This window comes from Pectinophora gossypiella, chromosome 7 (assembly GCF_024362695.1).
Source record: "Pectinophora gossypiella chromosome 7, ilPecGoss1.1, whole genome shotgun sequence".
Taxonomy (NCBI): Eukaryota; Metazoa; Arthropoda; class Insecta; order Lepidoptera; family Gelechiidae; genus Pectinophora; species Pectinophora gossypiella.
The window spans coordinates 11,072,901-11,094,600 of NC_065410.1; the positions used below are offsets into that span (position 1 = coordinate 11,072,901).

The following is a 21,700-nucleotide window of genomic DNA, read 5'->3' on the forward strand; positions in this document are numbered from 1 at the left end:
GGCACCAGACTACCTAGACTGATGCAAATAATTAAGAATGTTATGTTTTTTAACAAGATTTGACGTATTAAATTATGTAGGTATATGTAGAATATCAGGTAACAAGACCGATACAATATAAACCTTTACCTAAAATACATAATTTTATTAACATTATAATTTATAAAATACTGCGCTGGCCTTTACTATGGCTAAACCCAAAAAATACCCAGATTACAACTATATAGTTTTTTTTATAATATTACAATGTCAAGTAATACTAAGAGTTGTAGTTATTTGATTCTTAATTAAATGCAGATTATAACAGTTAAAGAAACACATACGACCATTCAAATAAAGAAAGAAAGTAACAAATATTATTTTCGGACACAACAGACACAGACAGACAGGTACCTACATTACATTTAAGGACACAAACCACACGGAAAATAGCCACCACATCATGATGGTGGTGGTCATTCAGTGGTTGGGGAGATTACCGCGCTTTAAATCTTTCTTTCATACTATGTTGTTATAATTATTATATCTCAATAGTTTTCGCAAATTAAATACATTTAATACCAAATTAGTTTTAATTTCAACAAATTACGTTTTACGTTTCACCAACAGAATACGGGTTTAATATTCATGAATTCATTCGGACACAAATTGCTTTCGACATTGTTAACGCGCTATGGTATTTAGGGCTCTATTGCATAGTTTCCGTTCAATTTAAATGAGAAACTTCATTATAACACATTCGGGAGGAGTGGATTTCAGTTAAAAGTTTCCATTATGGCACACGAGGGAAGTTTAGGTCCCCAATGACGACCGCCCAGCGACTTTCATAAAAAGATTTCTTCGTGAAAAGATGTTATTACAACTTACACGTCTTGAAGATTGGAGGAAGATTTTTTATTAAATGTCACATCCACCTCTTATAAGACATAATATAAGCTCACGACTACTATATCCCGATTGGGGTAGGCAGAGGTACATCCATCGCATGTACCTCTTATTAATACATTAAAATTGGGTAGTATCCTAGGTGAAATATAAATTATGAAATTCATAAAAATTACTTCAAAAAGACAGATCTAAAACTGGCAAAAACATTTTCGTTTTTCTTTTTAATTTATTTATGAATTTTAATTAGGAAAAACGTAATAATAAGTCCTACATTTTATCACGTTTTTCTATGACGTCACAGTGTGTTTTTTCATACAAATTCCATGGTAATTTCGTGTTTTGACGTTTAGTAAAAAGTAACTGATTTGATTAGTTGGAAACTAGCCTATCTTTTATTATTATCTGTGTCTCGGGAATTCGGGATACTAGAAAATTTATGTTTATGAACTAAAACTTAAACATAAGAAGTGTCACTTTCCTTCAAATTAAATTGGTGAATATTACATAACATAAGCTCACAAGTATAGGCATAGACGTTACGTGGGATATCCCAATGGGGTAGGCAGAAATACATCCATCGCAAGATAAACTTAGTACCCACACTTCACCGAGCTCTCAGTCACTGACGTGGGGTGGTGGAAATTGATGTACATACGTAAACGAAAAAATCATATAAGTAATCGCACAAAAACTCCTTCTTTCTGAAGTCGGTTAAAACTACGATACTTTTACAAAGGTCATTTACTTTACGCGTGACGTTTCAAGAAGAATTGATAACTTAATTATTTATCTCAAGATCATATCAGCGATTTGATAAAACTATTCAAAAGATTTACTGCTGTCGTCATTCAGTATTGTTTGGTGATCCGTATCAAAATTAGAAAACCTTTGAAACTGACACTGATAAACAAACACCCGTGATTTTTTTTTATCCTGTGAGACGTGTGACGGCGTGACGCCTGCTTACTAAGCAGATACAATTGCAGAAAGCAGCGATCAATGCGTAGTGAGTGTCGACACGGTGAATGTACACTCCCACACCCGCGACCAATACCAAGGAATGACGTAGCGTAGCCAATGTTTTACAATACAATACAAATACATTTTATTGCACCAAAATAAAAAGAGGAGAGGAGAGGATTTCGAAAGTAAAAATACAGATAACATTGGAATCAGATTATTATCAATAAGGTAGGTGGTATAGATTAACCGATAGTAAACAAGGTGAATTATGAATATAACATCGAAATACTACGTACAGTTACTTGCACCATATGAACGAAAAATATGGTGATAGCACCTTTATTTTTCATGTATGTGGGTTGTAAGGAGCTAATATCTGAAAATTATTATTGAGCCGCAAATGGTCCCTGACATGGCTCATGAAACGTCTACATACTTACATCAGGGGGGTTAAAGAGGCCACATCGAAGCATTTCATCTAATTCAAATTCAAATTCAAATTCAAAAATATCTTTATTCAGTAGGTAACATACTTACACTTTGAATCGTCAATTTTACATAACGATGGTCTCATCCGCCTAAAACTACTGCAGCTTCTCACAACCTGTATAGCCGGGGAAAAGAAGCTGCAAGAAAAACCTCGGCACAGGGCCCTAGACGTTCTTTAAAAAAATAAAAATAAACATAAAATATTGGTATACAATTGAATAATTTAGCTGCCTAATATCAGTTCTCAGACAGTTAATCCCATGCATTCATATCTTCTAAATAATCACTAACTTTATAATAAGCTTTTTTGTAAAGTTTTTGTTTAACTACTGTCTTAAAACAGTTGAAAGGCAAATTCTGAATGTCAATGGGAATCTTATTGTAAAAACGTATACATTGCCCCTTAAAAGATTTAGTAATCTTATGTAATCGACTGACTTGTAAAGCAAGTTTATTTTTATTCCTGGTATTAACAATGTGCCGATCGCTATTTTTTGCAAATATCCTATATGTAAAAAAGCAATATTGCTATTTGTCATTTGTGTGCATTGCGCACTTACTTTTATATGCGCAAATTTCAAATTGCAATATTGCTTTTTTAGATGAATTGCTTCGATGTGGCCTTTTTAACCTCCCAGTAAGTAGTAGCCGAGACTAATTGCTTAACGTGCTTTCCGGTACGGATCATCCTACTTTTGGATTATCGGGTGATCAGTCTGAAATGTCCTAGTCAAACTAGGGATCCAAAACGATTTTGTAATATGCCTCCACCGGGATTCAAACCCGAGATAATATCTAATATAAAAACTATCATGATACGGAACACTAAAAATAAATAAATGAATCTCGCGCTTGGCTTTTATGTATATTTTTAAATATTCAAATTCTTGACTAACGATTCCTGGTAGGTACTTATTATCGTCGGGGTATGCGCGTCTGCGATTACCTAGTATTAATTTGGAAAGTATAGAAATACTTTGGAATATTTTATTTGGTTAAGTATCATAAAATTAATTAGACAAATATGAGCAAAGTGCTTTTATTGTGTTTGGCTGCCATCTTATCAAGTAAGTTTTAATATCAATATTTAACATTCTTAAATAAGACCTATACAGTCATAATTGGAAAGATTCCTAGGTCAAAGATAAATTATGAAATTCTGATCTTAAGGTGACAAAAGACGTTTTCTTTTTTTTTATTAAACCAATTTATGAATTTTAATAAAGAAAATTGATATATTGGGAGAGGGAAACTGTGCTACCCCGAATTTAACGCGAACGAAGCCGCGGGCAAAAGCTAGTAGGTAAATTAATACTTTATCTATCTATCTACTACTAGCTTTTGCCCGCGACTTCGTCCGCGTGGCGTGTTATAAAAGAGAGATCTTTGTGTGTGTGGGAGTGCATGTCAACTTTCAAGCATCTAACTTATGCAGTTTAGATTTTTTCATACAACATTTTTTCCCCGCTAACTCCCATTTTTCAAAATACAGCCATAACTAAACTTAGGTATGCATGCATGCTAGATTAAAAACATCTACTCGTATCTTACGCGGTTTAGATTTTTTCATACAAACGTTTTTTACCGCTAACTCCCGTTTCCGTGGGAATTTTGCAATATCCTGTTGCAACTAAGCTTTAAGTTTACTAAGGTACCTGCATGTCAAATTTCAAATGTTTAACTTGAGTGGTTTAGATTTTTCATACAAAAGGATTTTCCCGCTAATTCCCGTTCCCGTGGGAATTTCGGGAATTCCTTTCTTAGTGCACCTCTACGGTACCTAAGCTACGTCCCTTCCAAATTTCAAGTGCCTACGTTTAGCCGTTTAGGCTGTGCGTTGATATGTCAGTCAGTCAGTTTCTCCTTTTATATATTTAGATGATGCTATTTTTTTCTAATTTAAGGTTGTTCCAGCAGTCCAATAGAAATAAGCAAGCAAGTTAGTCGCTATGGGGAACTCAATTCATATTATGTTTACTCCCGGTACGTTGTACTACAAACTTATTTTACCAAATCTTATATAATATATACATCTTTAGAGGTTGATCACCTGATTGTCCGAAAGTAAGATGATCCGTGCTTCGGAAGGCACGTTAAGCCGCTGGTCCCGTTTACTACTTACTGATGTAAGTTAGTAGTCGTTACACGAGACATTGGCGACTAGTATAGTGACGCCGTAGATGGGGTTGGCAATATACCTCACAACCCACACGATTTAAGTAAATAATGTGCATTATTCATCGATGTGCATTTACTGGTCTTTGTTGAAATGCAAAATGCATGCACATTTCATCGCCTTGTAGTGAAAACTGTCTTTAGCATTATCTCGTTTTCACAAGGTCCGTTTTCCAATCCGAAGATTTGACAGATCCAGTTTTTTACTGAGGCCAGAGTGGCTCAGTCTGAACTTCTAATACGAAGGCAAAACCAACCCAATACAGGTTAGGTCACATTTCTTCGAAACGTATTTATTGGGAATATCGTATTCCTCACATTGTTTTCCTTCATTGCTGGACATGTGACTCAAAAATCATTGATTTTTTCAACCAATGATTTTTCCAATTCCAACCTTCGATGTTACACAGTGATGCCGCGGCTCCCTCTAACTTATGCTTACTATGGCAACTTATTTTATTTCCAGTGATAACCCGAGGCAACCTACTAGAATCTATCCCACTGTGCAGTCTGTGAACCTTGACACTCGCACCTTCCGTAGCAAGGTTGTTCTTCTTGTTCATGACCATGGGGAGATGCTCGGAACTTCATTGGATACTGTTGTTACTGACGGTAAAATAAACCAGACCATTTCTATACTTCTACATAACAAGATGTTTTAATAGAGTAACGGCCTCTGGTGGTTGAGCGTTGGGCTCGCGATCTGAAGGTCCCGGTGGGGATATATCACAAAAATCACTTTGTGAGACCTGGTTTGGTTAAGACATTACAAGTTGATCACCCGATTGTCCGAAAGTAAGATTATCCGTCCCTGTTACTATTAACTGATGCAAGTACGCAGTCGTTACATTAGCCATATCACGGGCTTTGTTGGATCAGTTATAACCCTGACACCAGAGTTGCTGAGGTTGGTAATCCGCTTCTCACCCACACGATAGAATTACTGACTGCTGATGCTCAGGTGAAGTTACAGCACCGGAATACTTGTAATTTTGGTGGCGCATTTTTTGCGGGTTTAAAGTGAATTTACTCTACAGAAATATACACGTTCACACCATATCGTGAATTTATCCACTTATGCCTCGGATGCCTTATTATACTTAGTCATTTTTAAATAATAATTTTCGTAGTAACTCTTGGAAACCAGATTAAACTAAGAGAAAATATCTACCAAGCTACCAAGCACATACCTTCAACTAATCCTTCAAGCTTAGATTATGAATAATTTATACCTATTATAGGTTATAATCAAGAAATCTGGTAATTCATGTAATAATTTCCTGTTGCAGCACTTTTGTCAACAGAAGACGTTACAGTCATAGTGGTCGACTGGTCTTTAGTAGCTAGTCAACCGTACGCGAACGCTGTAGCACAAGTTGCCAATATAGGTGCCAATATAGCTGAACTCATTCGAATCCTGCTTCAATACAGACGGTTCACTTTGGCCAACCTACACTTGGTTGGATTTGGGCTTGGCGCTCACATCGTTGGATACGCTGCAAGAAGTACAAATGGCGATGTCGCAAGGATAACCGGTGAGCTATGATCTATGTTAATGTTAGATCTATGAAACTATTTCGATCGAAACAAAAATAATATCTTGTTCCTCAGCTGGAAGACATTTTTACTAAAAATAACGTGAAGCGTTTGTCTGTCTAGTGTGAAATCAGTCATCTTATAGTCACTGTGGTCCTGAGGTACACCAGTTTGCTTCTCAATCGGGGAGCACAAGTTCGAATCCCGGTACCGAAAATGTACCAAATTACATTATCTCAGCAGTTTTAACTAACACAGTTGACTCGACCATTGTAGATGGCGATACGATTCCTCACCTATTACGTTGGTCTAACAGAAAGCTCGGTGCGGTGTGGGTACTTAGTTCTTCTTGCGATGGATGTACCTCTGACTACCCCAATCGGGATCCTGTGCAAAATATATAATTGACGATTCAAAGTGTAACTATGTTACCTACTGAATAAAGATATTTTTGAATTTGAATTTGAATAACTGTAACTTAAAACGGAATAAATAAATATTAATTTTCCAGGACTGGATCCATCTCGTATGGAGGGGATTTTGAACACTGGTCATTTGAAAGCGAGTGACGCAGCGTATGTTGAAGTGATCCATACAGACGGACAGGGGGACGAAGCCATTGGTGTAGGAATACCACTTGGCCATGTAGACTTCTTCCCGAATGGTGGCACTGATCAACCTGGTTGCCGTGATAACGCTTGCAACCACAGACGAGCTTACGAACTGTTTGCTGCTTCTATAACTCACGAAAGTCGTATCGGGAATCGATGCCCTTCAGACGTGGTACCGTCACTGAATGATTGTCACGGCTTCACTCTTGGTATGGGCACAAACAATTTGGTTAAATATGGGTAAGCAATGATTTTTACCTCCTGGATCCTCCGGAGTGAGTGGTGTTATTAAAATTATTTTCTGTAAATAATAACAGTTTACGAATAATTGCAATTTCGCTGTAAAACATAATGGAAATACGAGACGAATAGTATACCTATAAATATGAATAAAGTGATAAAATAAACACAATTTCACCAGTATCGATTATACTGGGTGTTAATGACATCGTAACGAAAATTTTGAGGGATAATTCAGTATGGAACTGAAATCAATAAAAAAAACAATAAAATTTATCATGAAAAATTCCACTGAATATTAACTCAGAATCATGGTCTGAATCATCCCCCTCAGTATTCGTTATGATGTCACTAACACCCTGTATATAACGGACGTTTTTGTACCAGGCGAGAGTTCTCAGCTCTATCCATATTGTCCAGTTGGATATACCAACCTACAGGAACCTATCTGTCTCCTATGTATTGTTTTTATATAATTTATTATCTAGGTATATACGTACTTATATTTATCAACTTTTTATTTTGCACTGTATATTCCGCTACGCTTTTTATTAAATTCATTTCCTATACCTAAAGGTTGCCTGAATGAGATTTCTACCTTAGCAATAAAGCCGTCTGTTGTACTACCTATCTAATTAATTAATTATAATACCTTATGTATTTTAATATGATTTAAGTGCTATAAAGAGTTTTTGTATTGTATAAAGTATTGCTGTTTACCAATAAGGTCGTCGATTGTACTTCTGCTGTCATTTTGTAATCGTCCTTTATGTTGTATTTATGTGTATTAAAATGTATCTGTTTCTTTCGTTGCAGATCAGGATCATACTTCTTAGAAACTGGCCGAACTTATCCTTACAGTATAACTCTAGACTTGATACCCGATGTACCGGACGAGTTGTAGAATCTGGTAAATTACAAAAAGCAATTTCAATATCGTTTTAATTTATTATTGACTCCTATCAACCAACCTTTTCACTCCGAATACCCGACAAAGCAATTCTGACAACATATCTGACTTATTAATCAAAAGATAATAATAGAGGGTGTTAGTGACATCGTAACGAAAACTTTGGTGCACCGAAGCACGGATCATCTTACTTTCGGTCAATCGGATGATCAGTCTGTAATGTCCTAACCAAACTAGGGATCACAAAATGATTTTTGTGCAATGTCCCCACCCGAAGTTAAACCCGGGACCTCAATCGTGAGCGCTCAAACAACACTCAAACCACTGAATCACGGAGGCCGTAACAACATAAAATGGCGTCACGCCTGTATCGCAGACTGAGGCCTACCTCTTCGGGGAACCCACCTGCGTATATGTACAAAGAAAGAAAGAAACATTTATTATAAAGGGACAGTACAAAACAGATAAAAAACAAAATATGGAATAACACATAACTTACAATCAAAACACGTAACAAAAACAACTTGTACAAGAAAGTACAAATAAATAGACAGTTAACATTAAGGCAAATTGTAATTGAGTGTATAGACTGGTCAACAATGGTGGTGGTGTCCTTTATAAAAGGGCCTCACTCAGCATAAGCCGCGGCGCGAGCCACTACGCTGGAATTCTGTGGACCCTGCTGAGTGAGGCACGGAAATCGTATCTTCCACAAATGCAACATCTACTATGAATACATCCTATAATGCCTATAAAAGATAAATAATGTTATAAATCTTAGAATGTGTTTCGAGTTAGTGTGTGTGCGGATTTGAACGAATATATAATATAGACCTCCACCCATGTTTTACCCAATATATTTTGGTCCTGGTGCATTTGTCTCATCATTTAACGTGTTAAACAATAAAGAAAATAAGTACCGCTAACAAGATTGAAATCAGTTTTATCGTTTACTTTATCTTTATAATCACTTGTGTCATTCTGATATCTATCTACAAATAAACCGATTGTTTTATTGGAAATCGTATCTGGTCAAGACATATAAAACATAATAACTATATACTTCCTAATAGTATTAAAATATGATTAGACTATAATTACTTACTTACCTTCATTGTACATGATAGTGGTATTTTAAATAACTTACGATCAGACGCGAACATCGTAGGTCCCTGTAGAAGATTATATTATTATTATTTATTTTTATAAGCCATAATTTTGTGTTAACATTTTGTGTTTTGTAAAATTAAAGTTATTTTAAATTTTATATTTACTTTTAATTACTTACCCCCTAATTGTGAATGTTATGTACGCCGTAATTGTCACATATATTACTTAAAATACCGTTACCTATTGTATGATAAATTATAATGTTATAATACATATATTATAACATTATACCACATCATAATGTGGTTGTAGTTTAATACTTAAATAAATAAAAGAATATACCTTTCTAAAGGTAGGTTGGCGCTGTAGATTAGACTATAGGGTACAAGAAAGACCAGAGTGCAATTCACTTGTTATAGAAGAGTAAAAGTGACGAAAGGCCCAAGGTACAATAGCGCATAGATACATAAGGCCACGCCTAAGTAAGAGGAGTAATAAGCGAACTCTGTGTGTCAAGATCATAGCGCCTAACTAAGTGGACACTAGTGAATATTAGTGATAATAAGCTCAAACATTGTGGGACATTTCCCTGACAATGTATCGTAAGAGTGGAAACCAAACCTTTTTGATAAATAATAGACCTACATAACATACATAAGCAGCATGAAAGTATACTTACTGCTGTGCACAGGCCTTCCCTTAACCAACCGGGGAGTATGGCTCATACCCCACCACCAGTGACGTTCCGATTCCGAGAATGTGACTAAAGTGGCAATATTCCCGTTGCAAAACCCTTTAGTAGCAAGGACACTAGCTGCTTTTCTTTTTCAAATTGTTCTTTCTTGTACTCTGGTTTTATCTGCGTAAAAGTTTGATAATAAAGCTCTTTTTACATAAGATTTGCGCCTAAATGGGACCATTCCCGCGAACGGCTCATTACTACCCACCACGCTGCTACAGATAAATAATACTTACATGCATTTTATTTGAATAACAGCACACTGATAATGATCTTATCCAACGATCAGAAATTAAATAAAACCACTCTAGATTGTACTTTTTATGGGTGTTAATTTTATCCAGGATTAGGTAAGTACATATTTATTTTTATCTTGGCATTCATGTTTTATTAGTCATAAGTTTTAGTATAAGTATATAAGAGCATGTTTTAACTTAAAAGTATTCCATATCGCTCATTTTGTTGATAATCCATTCCTTCATAGTGCTTATAACATATCTAATTATATTGTCAGACTAATAAATATGGGAAAAGTGCTCTTCGTATGTTTGGCTGCGGTTTTCATTGGTAACTTGTATTAATTTTTCGTAGACAAGCCCATATCGCGTCGTCATGGCAAAGTTGTTGATGATTGTCCTTAGAATATCGGTGTCACTGAAGGCATAAAATATGCAATAGTTCTACGTGTAGAGGGTACACTCTCTGCCCCGCACCAAATAGGAGCTGGGATCGAGCTTGATTTACCGTATCCCGTGATGAGGGCCACGTAATGAGAAAGGGAGCGCGCGTGGACTGTCTGTCTCTGTCTTTATAAAAAAATAATTTGTGTACAAATACTATTTTCAGTTAGCTGCTCGTGTGATGGAGCAGAAATTGGCGCATTAGCAACTCGCAGGGGCGAGTTTAACATGTACTACGTTTACTCACGGTCAGTTGCCATATTAATACCTATTTATTTATATTTGTTCATATTTCTATGTATTTCTTTGCGATTTTTTATTACATTAAAAATAAATGAGTTTTATGTTATGTAAAAATTGACGATTCTAAGTATAACTATGTTACTTACTGAACAAAGATATTTTATAATTTGATTTTGAATATTCTGGCTCATTCGGTTTATTATTTGATCAATTATTTTTTCTTTAATTTTGTATTATTTTTAACACAAAACGAGATATTTTCATGGCTTTGTTCAATATCTAATTTTAGAATTATGTAGCATTTTTCTTTGTAACTATCGAAAAATAATAATAAAATTTACAGCTGTACTAAAACATAATAGGGTCAGCCTACCTAATTTCCCCTAAAGAGACTGCTTTATAAAAAAAATATAAATATGTGACTTATCGACGGGGAAGAAACAAATACTCGTATCTTTAATTTTTATGCAAATCGAGTTTTAGATGTAGTTTGATGCAAAATTTAATTTTACGTAGGCTGGCAAAATCACTTATTTATATTGCCTACTTTTAGAGCGATTTTCGATGAATAGAAATAGCTCTTAAATAAAGATTTTATTGTTGTAGCCTCCGTGGTCTAGTGGTTAGAGCGTTAGGCTCACAATCTGGAGGTCCGGGTTCGATTTCCGATGGGGACATTGTCGAAATCACTTTGTGCGACTGTCCTTTGTTTGGTAAGGACTTTTCAGACTTGAATCACCTGATTGTCCGAAAAATTAAGATGATTCCGTGCTTTGGAGGGCACGTCAAGCCGTTGGTCCCGGCTAATAGCCGTAAAAACACCTCCACTAACCCGCATTGGAGCAGCGTGGTGGAGTATGCTCCATACCCCTTCCGGGAGGATTGAGGGGAGGCCTGTGCCCAGCAGTGGGACGTATATAGGCAGTTTATGTATGTTGTAATATTTGGAGGAGGAGTATTTGCTTCTTCCCCGTTGTTATCTATTTTATTACGAAGGTTTTCTTCAAGCTAAGTGTTTAGTAGGTAGGGTTTAGTGCATCTTACGATTGATGTGCCTCTGACTACTCCAATTGGGATGAAGTCGTGAGCTTATATTGTGTTAAGTAGTAGGTAAATAAAAGTTTTTTTTTATTTCCAGTGATAATCCACATTTGCCCACTAGGGTATATCCCACTGTGCAGTCGGCAAACATTGACGCTCGCGACTTCCGTAGCATGGTTGTAGTCCTGGTGCATGACCATGGGGGGAGTCATGGAACTGCATTGGACAACTATGTAAAATTTGGTATATTTTACAAGTCTTACTACAATCTTACTTAATTGGCCTCTGTGGTCCAGTGGTTGACTGATTGAGCGTTGGGCTCACGTTCCGGATACCACGGATTCGAATCCCGGTGGGGACATATCACAAAAATCACTTTGTGATCCCTAGTTTGGTTAGGATATTACAGGCTGATCAAATACCGCGATCAGTTCCAGGGTGTTTTAAAGAAAGCCATACATATTATACGTATGAGGGCCTCTCTTTAAAATGTCATACAAATTCATCAATTAACAAAGACTGATGTAATGTATTCACTATTGTTGCAGCACTATTGTCTACCGAGGACGTCACGATCATAGTGGTCGACTGGTCATTGGTTGCTAGTATGTCATATGCGAACGCTGTAGCGCAAGCGCCCAGTGTCGGTGAAAACATAGCTCAACTCCTTCAAGTCCTGGTTCAGCGCAGACGAGTCACCTTGGCCAACCTGCACATGGTTGGTTTTGGCCTCGGCGCTCACATCGTGGCTCTTGCTGCTAGAAGCGTAAATGGCGTAGTCGCAAGGATTACTGGTGAGAATCAAATAAACCACATAATCTTGTGAAAAGATATTTTAAAATTCACTGTGGCATGTGGTACATTCGCATGCTTCGAATCCCGGTACCGGACTTGCACCAATGAGTTATTAATCCGGAGTGCTCATCAAGACAAATCAACCAAGCTCAAACACGGAGATCAGGTGGTTTAAAAACAACGAAGCAATTCATCTGAAAAAGCAATATTGCTATTCGACATTTGTTTGCATTACGCACTCACTTTTATATGCGCAAATTTCAAATTGCAATATTGCTTTTCTAAAGGAATTGCTTCGATGTGGCCTTTTTCAGTTTAAGGTTCATTAAACTGAATTCCTTCGCAGTATTCGCTAACACAGCTGACTCGACCGTTATAGACGGCGATACGACTCACCACATCTTACGTTGGTCTAACAGAAAGCTCAGTTAGGTGTGGGTACTAAGTTCATCTTGCGATAAACGTACCTCTGCCATATGTTATATGTGTTATGTTAAATAAATCACATAATATTGTTAAAATATATTGTTAACAAAATGAATTAAATTTAAACTCAAATCTTCCAGGATTGGACCCATCTAAACCCCAAGGAGTTTTGAATCATGCATATTTGAGGCCTGGTGATGCTGCTTATGTGGAAGTGATTCACACTGATGGAGAAGGCGAAGACGCTAATGACATTGGAATACCTATTGGCAATGTAGATTTCTTCCCTAATTGGGGCACTAATCAGCCTGGATGCACCGATAATGCTTGCAACCACATAAGATCATATGAACTGTTTGCTGCTTCTATATCTGACGGAAATCTATTCGGAAGACTATGCCGCTTGAATGTGGAGCCATCATTAGAAAACTGTCCTGGAAGTAGACTTGCTTTGGGCACAAATACATTGATTAAATACAAGTAAGGATTATTGACTTTCAAATATACCATCGAACATTCTTTGATTTAAGAATTCGTGGCTCCATAGTGTGATGACCGAAGCATCGGCTGTGATTAAGAGATTCTCTTCTTCTTCTATCATGTGGGGTGTGAGGTGGATTACCAACCCCATCAACCCTGACCTGCCTTTGGCGGCTCAATAGTAACCCTTACTATTGAGCCGCCAAAGGCTCATGTAATTGACATGGCTCATGTAACGACTACTTACTTACATTAGTAAGTAGTAACTGGGACCAACAGCTTTACGTGCCTTCACGGATCATCTTACGAAGAAGAGATTCTGTTTTCAATTCCTAGAAGGGTAACCGTCAAAATCACTATGTGCGTAGCCTCAGTTCGGTTAGGACACTAATAATAAAAAACCCGACGATAAAGCGACGAATAAGAAGATAATGATGGTAAAGCGCATTTATTTTTATTATTTTTTCAATTAATACAAGATAATAAAGGCACACGAGTGAAATAGGTTGGACATGATAGTATAAGTTTCATGCCAAGGCTGGTAACAAGAAAAATATCTTCACATCACAGTGTCATAACGTTGAGAGTAATTCACATTAACCTCAACGTGAAACATGGCAATTTACACTGGCCACATGGTGCAGTGAATTTCCACGTTGAGGGCGTGAAAGCGATAGACATGAAGATGTGGACATGTTCTATGTATATCACGATAAAGTGTGGATATGCGCCACCTCTTAGAGTAGTAGGCATTGCGATAATATATATAGTCAAGATAACAGTATAAAACAAGGAATTTCAACGCTCATTCCATTTTTCTTGACATGATCTTTCGCAGCGATAAGGCCGCCTATTCTGTGTTTGTGGGTACAACAACGTGTTTATTCATTCATTTGTCAGAGGCAATGATAGTCTTTAATGGAAATTCATTCTGCTGCATCATGGTTTATATCATCTCGGTAGCATGACGCTGCCAGGAGCATGGCAGAGCCGTAAATGATTTTGGGAAACAAATTGCAGCCATTTTTGATACGAAGTCCTAACAGACAGATGATCGCCTTATAATGCTTGATTATAATGGTTCAAAAAAGGAGATACGTTATCCCTTTGTCGGATTTTAGGACATGGTAGATAGATGATAGATATGTTTGGTCGCTCCCAGTCCAAAGTGGAAGCTGCTGATAACATCTGTACGTTAAATATCAAAGTATTGGTATCCAGGGGTTAGAAGAAAGACGTTGGAAGGGCTAAGTGCTCATACACATGTATGAGCAAATAATTCATACTTCAGCTTTGCACTCCACTCCGCAAACTTTACGACACTAGGAGCTCTGCGAATAAATGTATTAAAAGCTCGTCCTGCAGAGCAATAAGTCAAATATTGACGATCATGCAAGGAGTTCCTTTCTCATCACAGGAAAGCTAAAAACCTTAGTATGATCGGCTATTTATCAAAAAAATACTTTTGTATGCATTATCTTATGAAAAGTCCTCTGGGCGTTCCACTCGCGTTAAACAGAGAACTGCGGGGTGGAAGGCAAGAAGGAAACCACTGCCCTATTTTTCCTTATTCCGTGTAGGTATCAGTTATTTCGCATAATCCAGCGGTTGGGTCAAGTCGAGTGCAACCTTAAATGGGTACTTTACATAAACTTGCGACTTCCAATTGGGTGAGTAAATTAAATATCTTTGTTCATTTTGCTTACAGCGCTGGGTCATTCTTTCTACAAACTGGCAGCACATATCCTTATGATGAACTTGATTAAGATGACGATGATCGTATAGATGGTAATGATGGTGATATTAATTAAAAAGAAATAGGGTTGGGTGTAATGGGAGATTTGCTATCCTATTTGTATATTGTCATACTCTAATTGTATTATACATCCAAGAATTTTCTACCTTATCGGTAAAGCTGTATATTTTACAACCTGTTTGATATTTATTTTATTTGTATTTTATCTGTATTATTGCATTTTATGGGTACTTATTTCTTTTGCGCAATAAAATATTTTTCATCGATTTTTTTTACTTTTTGCGTGCTTCGGAGGGCACGTTAAGCCGTTGGTCCCGGCTATTAGCCGTAAAAACACCTCCACCAACCCGCAGTGGAGCAGCGTGGTGGAGTATGCTCCATACCCCCTCCGGTTGATTGAGGGGAGGCCTGTGCCCAGCAGTGGGACGTATATAGGCAGTTTATGTTATGTTATGTTTTTTTACTTACTTGTCTTGCATAGCTTAGGAAATTTTTGACACTTAAGAATACTTAGAGGAACTCACAAGTAAAATTACCATAAGCATATTCATTTAGCAGTTCGCGAGATTAGTCGTGTGCAGTTCCACAATTGGCACGACCATTATAGACGGCGGTACGGCTCAACTATCACGTCGGGGTATCTTGCGATGGACCTCTAAATACCTACCCTAATTATGATACAGTCGTGAGCTTATGTTCCGCTTAGTGCTACTTTTATACTGAGTAAGAGAGAGTGTTAGCTCTCTTACACACGAGCTGCACTTGCTGTCGACCTAACGCGCAGCGCTCGTCAACTACAGTGGCCATTTGAAACGTAGGCCGGCACAGAAAACATCGAGACGTCTCGGCAGCAAACTTTAGCGCGTTGGCAGCTGCTGTCGACCAAAAACTAATATACTTATTGCATTTTCCGATAACTGGAAACAGTTACATTTACTGATAGTAAATGAGCGTGCCTAGTTGGAAGCACGTAGACTCTCACTGCGAGGTCGCAGGTTCGAATCCCAACATGAACTTAAACCAATGATTTTCGAATCGAATTCATGTTTGAATCATAAATAATTATCACGTATCGTGAGTAAATTCAAATTCTGTAAAAAACTGGACCTCTTATACCTTCAAGTTAGGTAAGCGGACACAATAAAACACACGATTACGCTAGGAAGATGAGGTATCTGTAAACATTTTTGAATTTACGTCATTTCGCATGTTTTTACGAGAGAAGAAATGACAAGAAACTGCAACAGCAACACATCTTTTAAATCAATGAGGGTATACAGTATAACAAGTTATTTAATAACTAGAGGAACACGTTCAATACCAGACATTTTTATCATTTAGGTAATCATTAATCTTATAATAAGCTTTTTTACATAAAATAAGCTTCACATGAGCTTTAAATTTATTTTATGAGAAATATTATCAAATCAAATCAAATATACTTTATTGCACAGAACTAAAATTTCAACAATCAGACATAACACATGAATACAGTACAATTTGGGCGGCCTTATTGCTCTAGAGCAATTTCTTCCAGGCAACCAACCATTATCTGGAATTTTATTGTAAAAACGTGTACATAACCGCAAAAAAGATGAATTTAATTTTGTAATCTAGAATTTTGAAATTCTAAATTGAATTTTGAAAAAATACGATGCATTCTGCACTCCAATATGATTCTTAGACTGTGATTGATCTTTTACCCTCTGATTGTACTTATAAGTGAGCAAGAAGAAAAATACATAATGTTTCGATAGTAATTAAACGGACGGACCCGATACTTGGTAATAATATTTTCACATTTTTTTTACAAAGAATAACCGTTCACAGTTCTTGTCAAGGTTCGTTAGATTATGAGGTATAGTCGTCTATTATGCTCGTTTGAGGGACCACCTTAGACTGGTTGTAACCTTTGAGTGTCTAGTTTTACAAATTATCGGATGGATTTACAGTCGTTTGAGAACTTTAACTAACTCCTGATGCATTAAGAACCTTTAAGTTCCGACATGCTCCTTCAATGGTTTACGCATTTAAAATGATAGTAGTTAGTTTTTTTATTTAATAAATAATTAATGAAATTATTATATTTCTGTTTCTGTTTGGTATTCTTCTTCTTGTCGTGTGGGTTGTGAGGTGGAATACCAGCGTCATCAACCCTGGTGTCAGGGTTATAACTGAGCCGCCAAAGGCCCCTGATATGGCTCATGTAACGGTTACTCACTTACATCACTAAATAGTAACCGGCTGCAACGGCGTAACGTGCCTTCCGAAGCACCGATCATCTTACTTTCGGACAATCAGGTGATCAGCCTGTAATGTCCTAACCAAACTAGGGATCACAAAGTGATTTTTGCGATATGTCCCCCCCGGGATTCGAACCCAGGTCCTCCGGATCGATCGGAGATTTTTGGTGTTATTGAAGCCTTGGTACCCAAGTCCGAGTCGCACATGTGCGGTTTTTTCTCGAGTCGCTTAATTGTAACGTCGGGAATATTATATTAATAAGTTAAGTACGTAATGGGTTTTACCTGATTAAACATTTGAAATCACGTATGCACTCACGGTATCGACTAGATTTTCAGTAATATGCTTTATGACTTGCTGTTTTGCTTCGGATGCTATTCTATTATATGGCAGTACTATCCTATCTACCCTCCGATAGTGATCTTATCCGACAATCAATGTTTTTTATAATTAAAACGTTAAAAAATAACTTTTATCACTATCTGATATCTTTTAATCAGATGCATTTTATATGAAGACAATTTTTTGACGGGGACATTACCTTTATCATTTATAGATCTTTGAGGGTGTGATTAGAAATTGGTATAAAAGAAACTGTTTTAATTTGAAAGGATACCATTTCCGGCTTGTCAAATTATTGGTAAGAATAAAAATATGGGAAAACTTCTCTTGTGTTTGGCGGCCATCATATTGGGTACGTGTCGCTACTTTCTTTTTCTATTTTGTATTTATGTGCTAAATGTATGTTACTGTGACTACCTATCACTGGGTGCATTATAATGACTTTAAAAAATTAAAATAAATCTGAATGACTGTATATTTTCTTCAAATTTTATGGTCCGTTATATTTACGATGAAGGCAATAAAATTGTTGAAATCACTATTTATATACTTCTTTCCCATCCGTGTGGCCTTCGGTTCGGACATTAGCAAGTCTTATTTTAAGTCCGGTTATGGAAAGTACCCTTTATCCATCCTTGTCCTTCTATATATGCCAACTTTCATTTGAATCCGTTCAACGATGAAGGCGTAAAAAGCTAAAAGACAGGCAGAGTTACTATTGCATCTATGATATTACTAAAAAATATATTTTCAGCTTGCTACTTAACTGATGGTGCAGAAATAGGCGCAAAAGCAACTCGCAATTGGGGCACATTTAACGCGTATTACGTTTACTCACGGTAAGTTACTGTAAAATACATACTATTTTATTCATTTATTTATTTAAAAGATACACACAACAGGTATCAATCATGGCATGAGAAATTTAAAGGTTGCAGATGTGGGTAATAACTAGATTGAAACCCAAAACGTGTAACGTGAAATTAGTCGCAGTTAAATGCTAAAAAGTGGTTAATTACTACATAACAACAAAATAAGAGAAGAAAAATGGAAGTGAAAAGAAACATTCTGTCACGGAGGGTACGCATGGTTAACCTCTTTTGTTAGAGACATGGTATTGCTGGCTGAGGACTTCTAGTACGTTTGTAGGGTCCGATATATCTGTTGAAGACTATTGATATGTTCTGTTGATCTAAATTATTGTAAAGCAGCGTTCAGTCTGCGACATCATCTGTGAGGACTTTGGCGACGGAAAATTCCACTTGACATCACCTCAGAATCATGGTCTGAATCATCCCTCAAAGTTTTAGTCGATGGCACTAACTCCCTGTATTGTTGCCATTAATTATAATACAATGACTTTCTTTGCAGTGACTACCCGTATGCACCGAAACAGATCTATCCAACTTTGGCGTCTGCTAATCTTGATGCTCGCGACTTCCGTAGCAAAGTTGTAATCCTTGTCCATGATCATCAGGGGAGACACGGCTCGTTATTCGACACCTCTGTCAGATTTGGTATGTTTAATAAAAACACAACTGGACAAACATTCACGAAAAGTTTACTAGAAAACACGACAGATGTAATATTTAAAACATAAAATATATCTAAAAATTAAATCAAATCAAATCAATTTATTTGCGAGAACACACAAAATACAAAGGGTGGTACACTCACTAAGTAGTAAAGTATTTTATTTCCATAAGTACATTTTTTTTTATTAACTCCAAATAGCAAATAAAAATGGAAGTAACTAAAATAACGAAAGATAATGTTTCTTTTGTATTGTTACAGCACTTTTGAACAACGAGGACGTTACCATCATAGTGGTTGACTGGTCTTTACCCGCCAGTCTCGCATATTCGAACGCTGTTAGTAGTGTTCCCAATGTTGGTGCCAACATAGCTGAACTCATTCGGCTACTACTCCAATACAGGCGAATCACCTTGGCCAACCTACACATAGTCGGATTTGGCCTTGGCGCTCATGTCGCTGCGTTTGCTGCTAGGAGTGTTAACGGCGTAGTTGCAAGGATAACAGGTACGTTGTGAATATTCTACTTGTTTTAAAGGAATAGGAGTACTCTAAAACGACGAGCATATTATTATTATGAAGCTTTGGATGAGAGGTGAAAAGGCGAAGAGGGGGGCCAGAATTGTAGTAAGTCGAATTCCCTAGTAACCTACTGCATTGGCAAATAAACCTGAACATAATAAGTGTGTTCTAAATAAGAATTCTCAGTGCGTGCAACTTAGGTTTCATTGAAAATAAAAATACAGTGAAAAAGGAACTTTTATGCCGGACTGGGAGCGAATATAAATAAAGACCGCGTTCAACTGTTTGTCTGCATGTCGTAAAAACCGCCAGTGATTATTTTCTTTGCACATGTGACTTATACGGATCATCACTTCCATGTTAAGATTTTGTATTAAAAGTGGCTAGTTACGTCTGTTCATTTTAGATAACCTGTCGATCTGCTCACCCGATTAGGAATCACGAGCTTGTGTTTATGTATGTCAAGAAAGAAAAAAGACAATATTTAGAGCATTATATTTATCTAAAAAATAAAAATAAAAAAAAAAAAATAAAAAAAAAAGGTAAAAATATAAATAATATAAATATTAATAATAGGTTAAAATATAAATTTTAACCTTCCAGGGTTGGATCCGTCTCCGCTTGAAGGTAGCTTGCTTCATTCTTACTTGAAGCCCGGCGATGCAGGATACGTTGAAGTCATCCATACAGATGGAGATGGTATGGGAATGGGAACAGCTATTGGCAATGCAGACTTCTTCCCAAATGGTGGCATAATACAGCCTGGATGTAGTGACGACAGCGAGGGTGGAACAACGGTTGCTCCAATAACAATTGATGAAGCGTGTAACCATAATCGAGCTTTTGAACTATTCGCTATCTCCATTTATGTAAATCTATTCGGAAGAGCGTGCACCACAACTGTAGTGAGTGAGGAGACATGTAGAGGATATTCTTTGCGAATGGGTACAAATGATATGGTGAAATTTGGGTAAGCATAAACGGTATTTTATTTAATACACAATTTTTAAAAGTACCTAGAGTCTTTAATAGCCTCCGTGGTCTAGTGGTTGGGCTCATGAACTGGAGGTACGGGTTCAATTCCCAATGGAGACATTGTCGAAATCAGTTTGTGAGACTGTCCTATGTCACCAACCCGCAATGAAGCAGCGTGGTGGACTATAATCTATGGATTGTAACTGGAAGGAGTAAGCTCCCATACCTGCCGCTGGACTATCGGTATAATTTCTACTACTTGGCCGAAAATGACTTGATTATTTGGTCATCAACCACCAATGACTTGTGATTATTTACTGTTATATTTTTTAATTTACAGACAAGGGTCATTCTTCCTTGCAGTGGACATAGCAGATATTGATTATCATATTGGAAAACTTCACTTCGAATCTAAGCCGGACGGCGAAACTATATTATAATCATTAACAATAAATAAACCTACAACTATACCGTACCTGTCTGCTTATTTGACTTAATAAATAAAATAGTAAGCAATTGAAAACAGCGTATTTAGACTAACCCTTTATAAATAAAAACAAACACTTCAATAGTTTAATAGTAACACAATCACATATTATTATACTTACTTTTTTTGTTTTTTTTTTAAATTAAAAATTGTTTATTGTCTAAGAAAAAGATCGACACAACAATGGATACTATAGCTAGGACACACAAATGCTACAGAAGTATAACCCTGCTACCTGAACTAGGAGACCTGTATCTCAGGGAGCAGTGTTCAGCAATTACATCTTTTATAACGTCAGTTGAGGCAGACCATTGTTAAAATGAATTTATTTGACATGATATTGATACATGTGGGATAAGTAAGAGGCTGAATGTAGGTTTTTGAACGAAGACTAATAGAGAAAAGATTGATGATTGAGTTGAAATGAACGGAGTCTACGGATTGGGAAGAGTGACTTTGAAAGAAGGAGACGTTGGGTGAGAGTTACAGTGAATAGGAGTTTTTTTGCGATTCAG

General features: G+C 36.7%; 3 protein-coding genes across 4 annotated transcripts; all 3 read left to right on the plus strand.

Annotated features, from left to right (window-relative positions):
* Positions 1-3,254: 3,254 nt before the first annotated feature.
* LOC126368469 (pancreatic triacylglycerol lipase-like) lies at positions 3,255-9,079 on the plus strand. Of its 2 annotated transcripts, none has more exons than XM_050012485.1 (6): positions 3,255-3,407; positions 4,245-4,323; positions 4,982-5,127; positions 5,805-6,050; positions 6,563-6,902; positions 7,719-9,079. In XM_050012485.1, the coding sequence occupies exons 1-6, from the start codon at positions 3,365-3,367 to the stop codon at positions 7,804-7,806; spliced, it is 942 nt and encodes a 313-aa protein (XP_049868442.1). In that variant the 5' UTR covers positions 3,255-3,364; the 3' UTR covers positions 7,807-9,079. The 2 variants fall into 2 exon arrangements, with proteins under 2 accessions (XP_049868442.1, XP_049868443.1); XM_050012486.1 differs by having other exon boundaries at positions 6,563-6,871; positions 7,719-7,836.
* Positions 9,080-10,120: 1,041 nt separating this feature from the next.
* LOC126368472 (pancreatic lipase-related protein 2-like) lies at positions 10,121-15,348 on the plus strand. The gene is made up of 6 exons (XM_050012490.1): positions 10,121-10,228; positions 10,508-10,589; positions 11,723-11,868; positions 12,174-12,419; positions 12,987-13,326; positions 15,035-15,348. The coding sequence occupies exons 1-6, from the start codon at positions 10,186-10,188 to the stop codon at positions 15,090-15,092; spliced, it is 915 nt and encodes a 304-aa protein (XP_049868447.1). The 5' UTR covers positions 10,121-10,185; the 3' UTR covers positions 15,093-15,348.
* A 2,536-nt stretch (positions 15,349-17,884) lies between these two features.
* LOC126368463 (endothelial lipase-like) lies at positions 17,885-21,173 on the plus strand. The gene is made up of 6 exons (XM_050012476.1): positions 17,885-18,020; positions 18,423-18,507; positions 19,040-19,185; positions 19,463-19,708; positions 20,327-20,693; positions 21,039-21,173. Exons 1-6 carry the CDS (start codon positions 17,981-17,983, stop codon positions 21,136-21,138), a joined length of 984 nt encoding a protein of 327 aa, XP_049868433.1. The 5' UTR covers positions 17,885-17,980; the 3' UTR covers positions 21,139-21,173.
* The last annotated feature ends 527 nt before the right edge of the window (positions 21,174-21,700 follow it).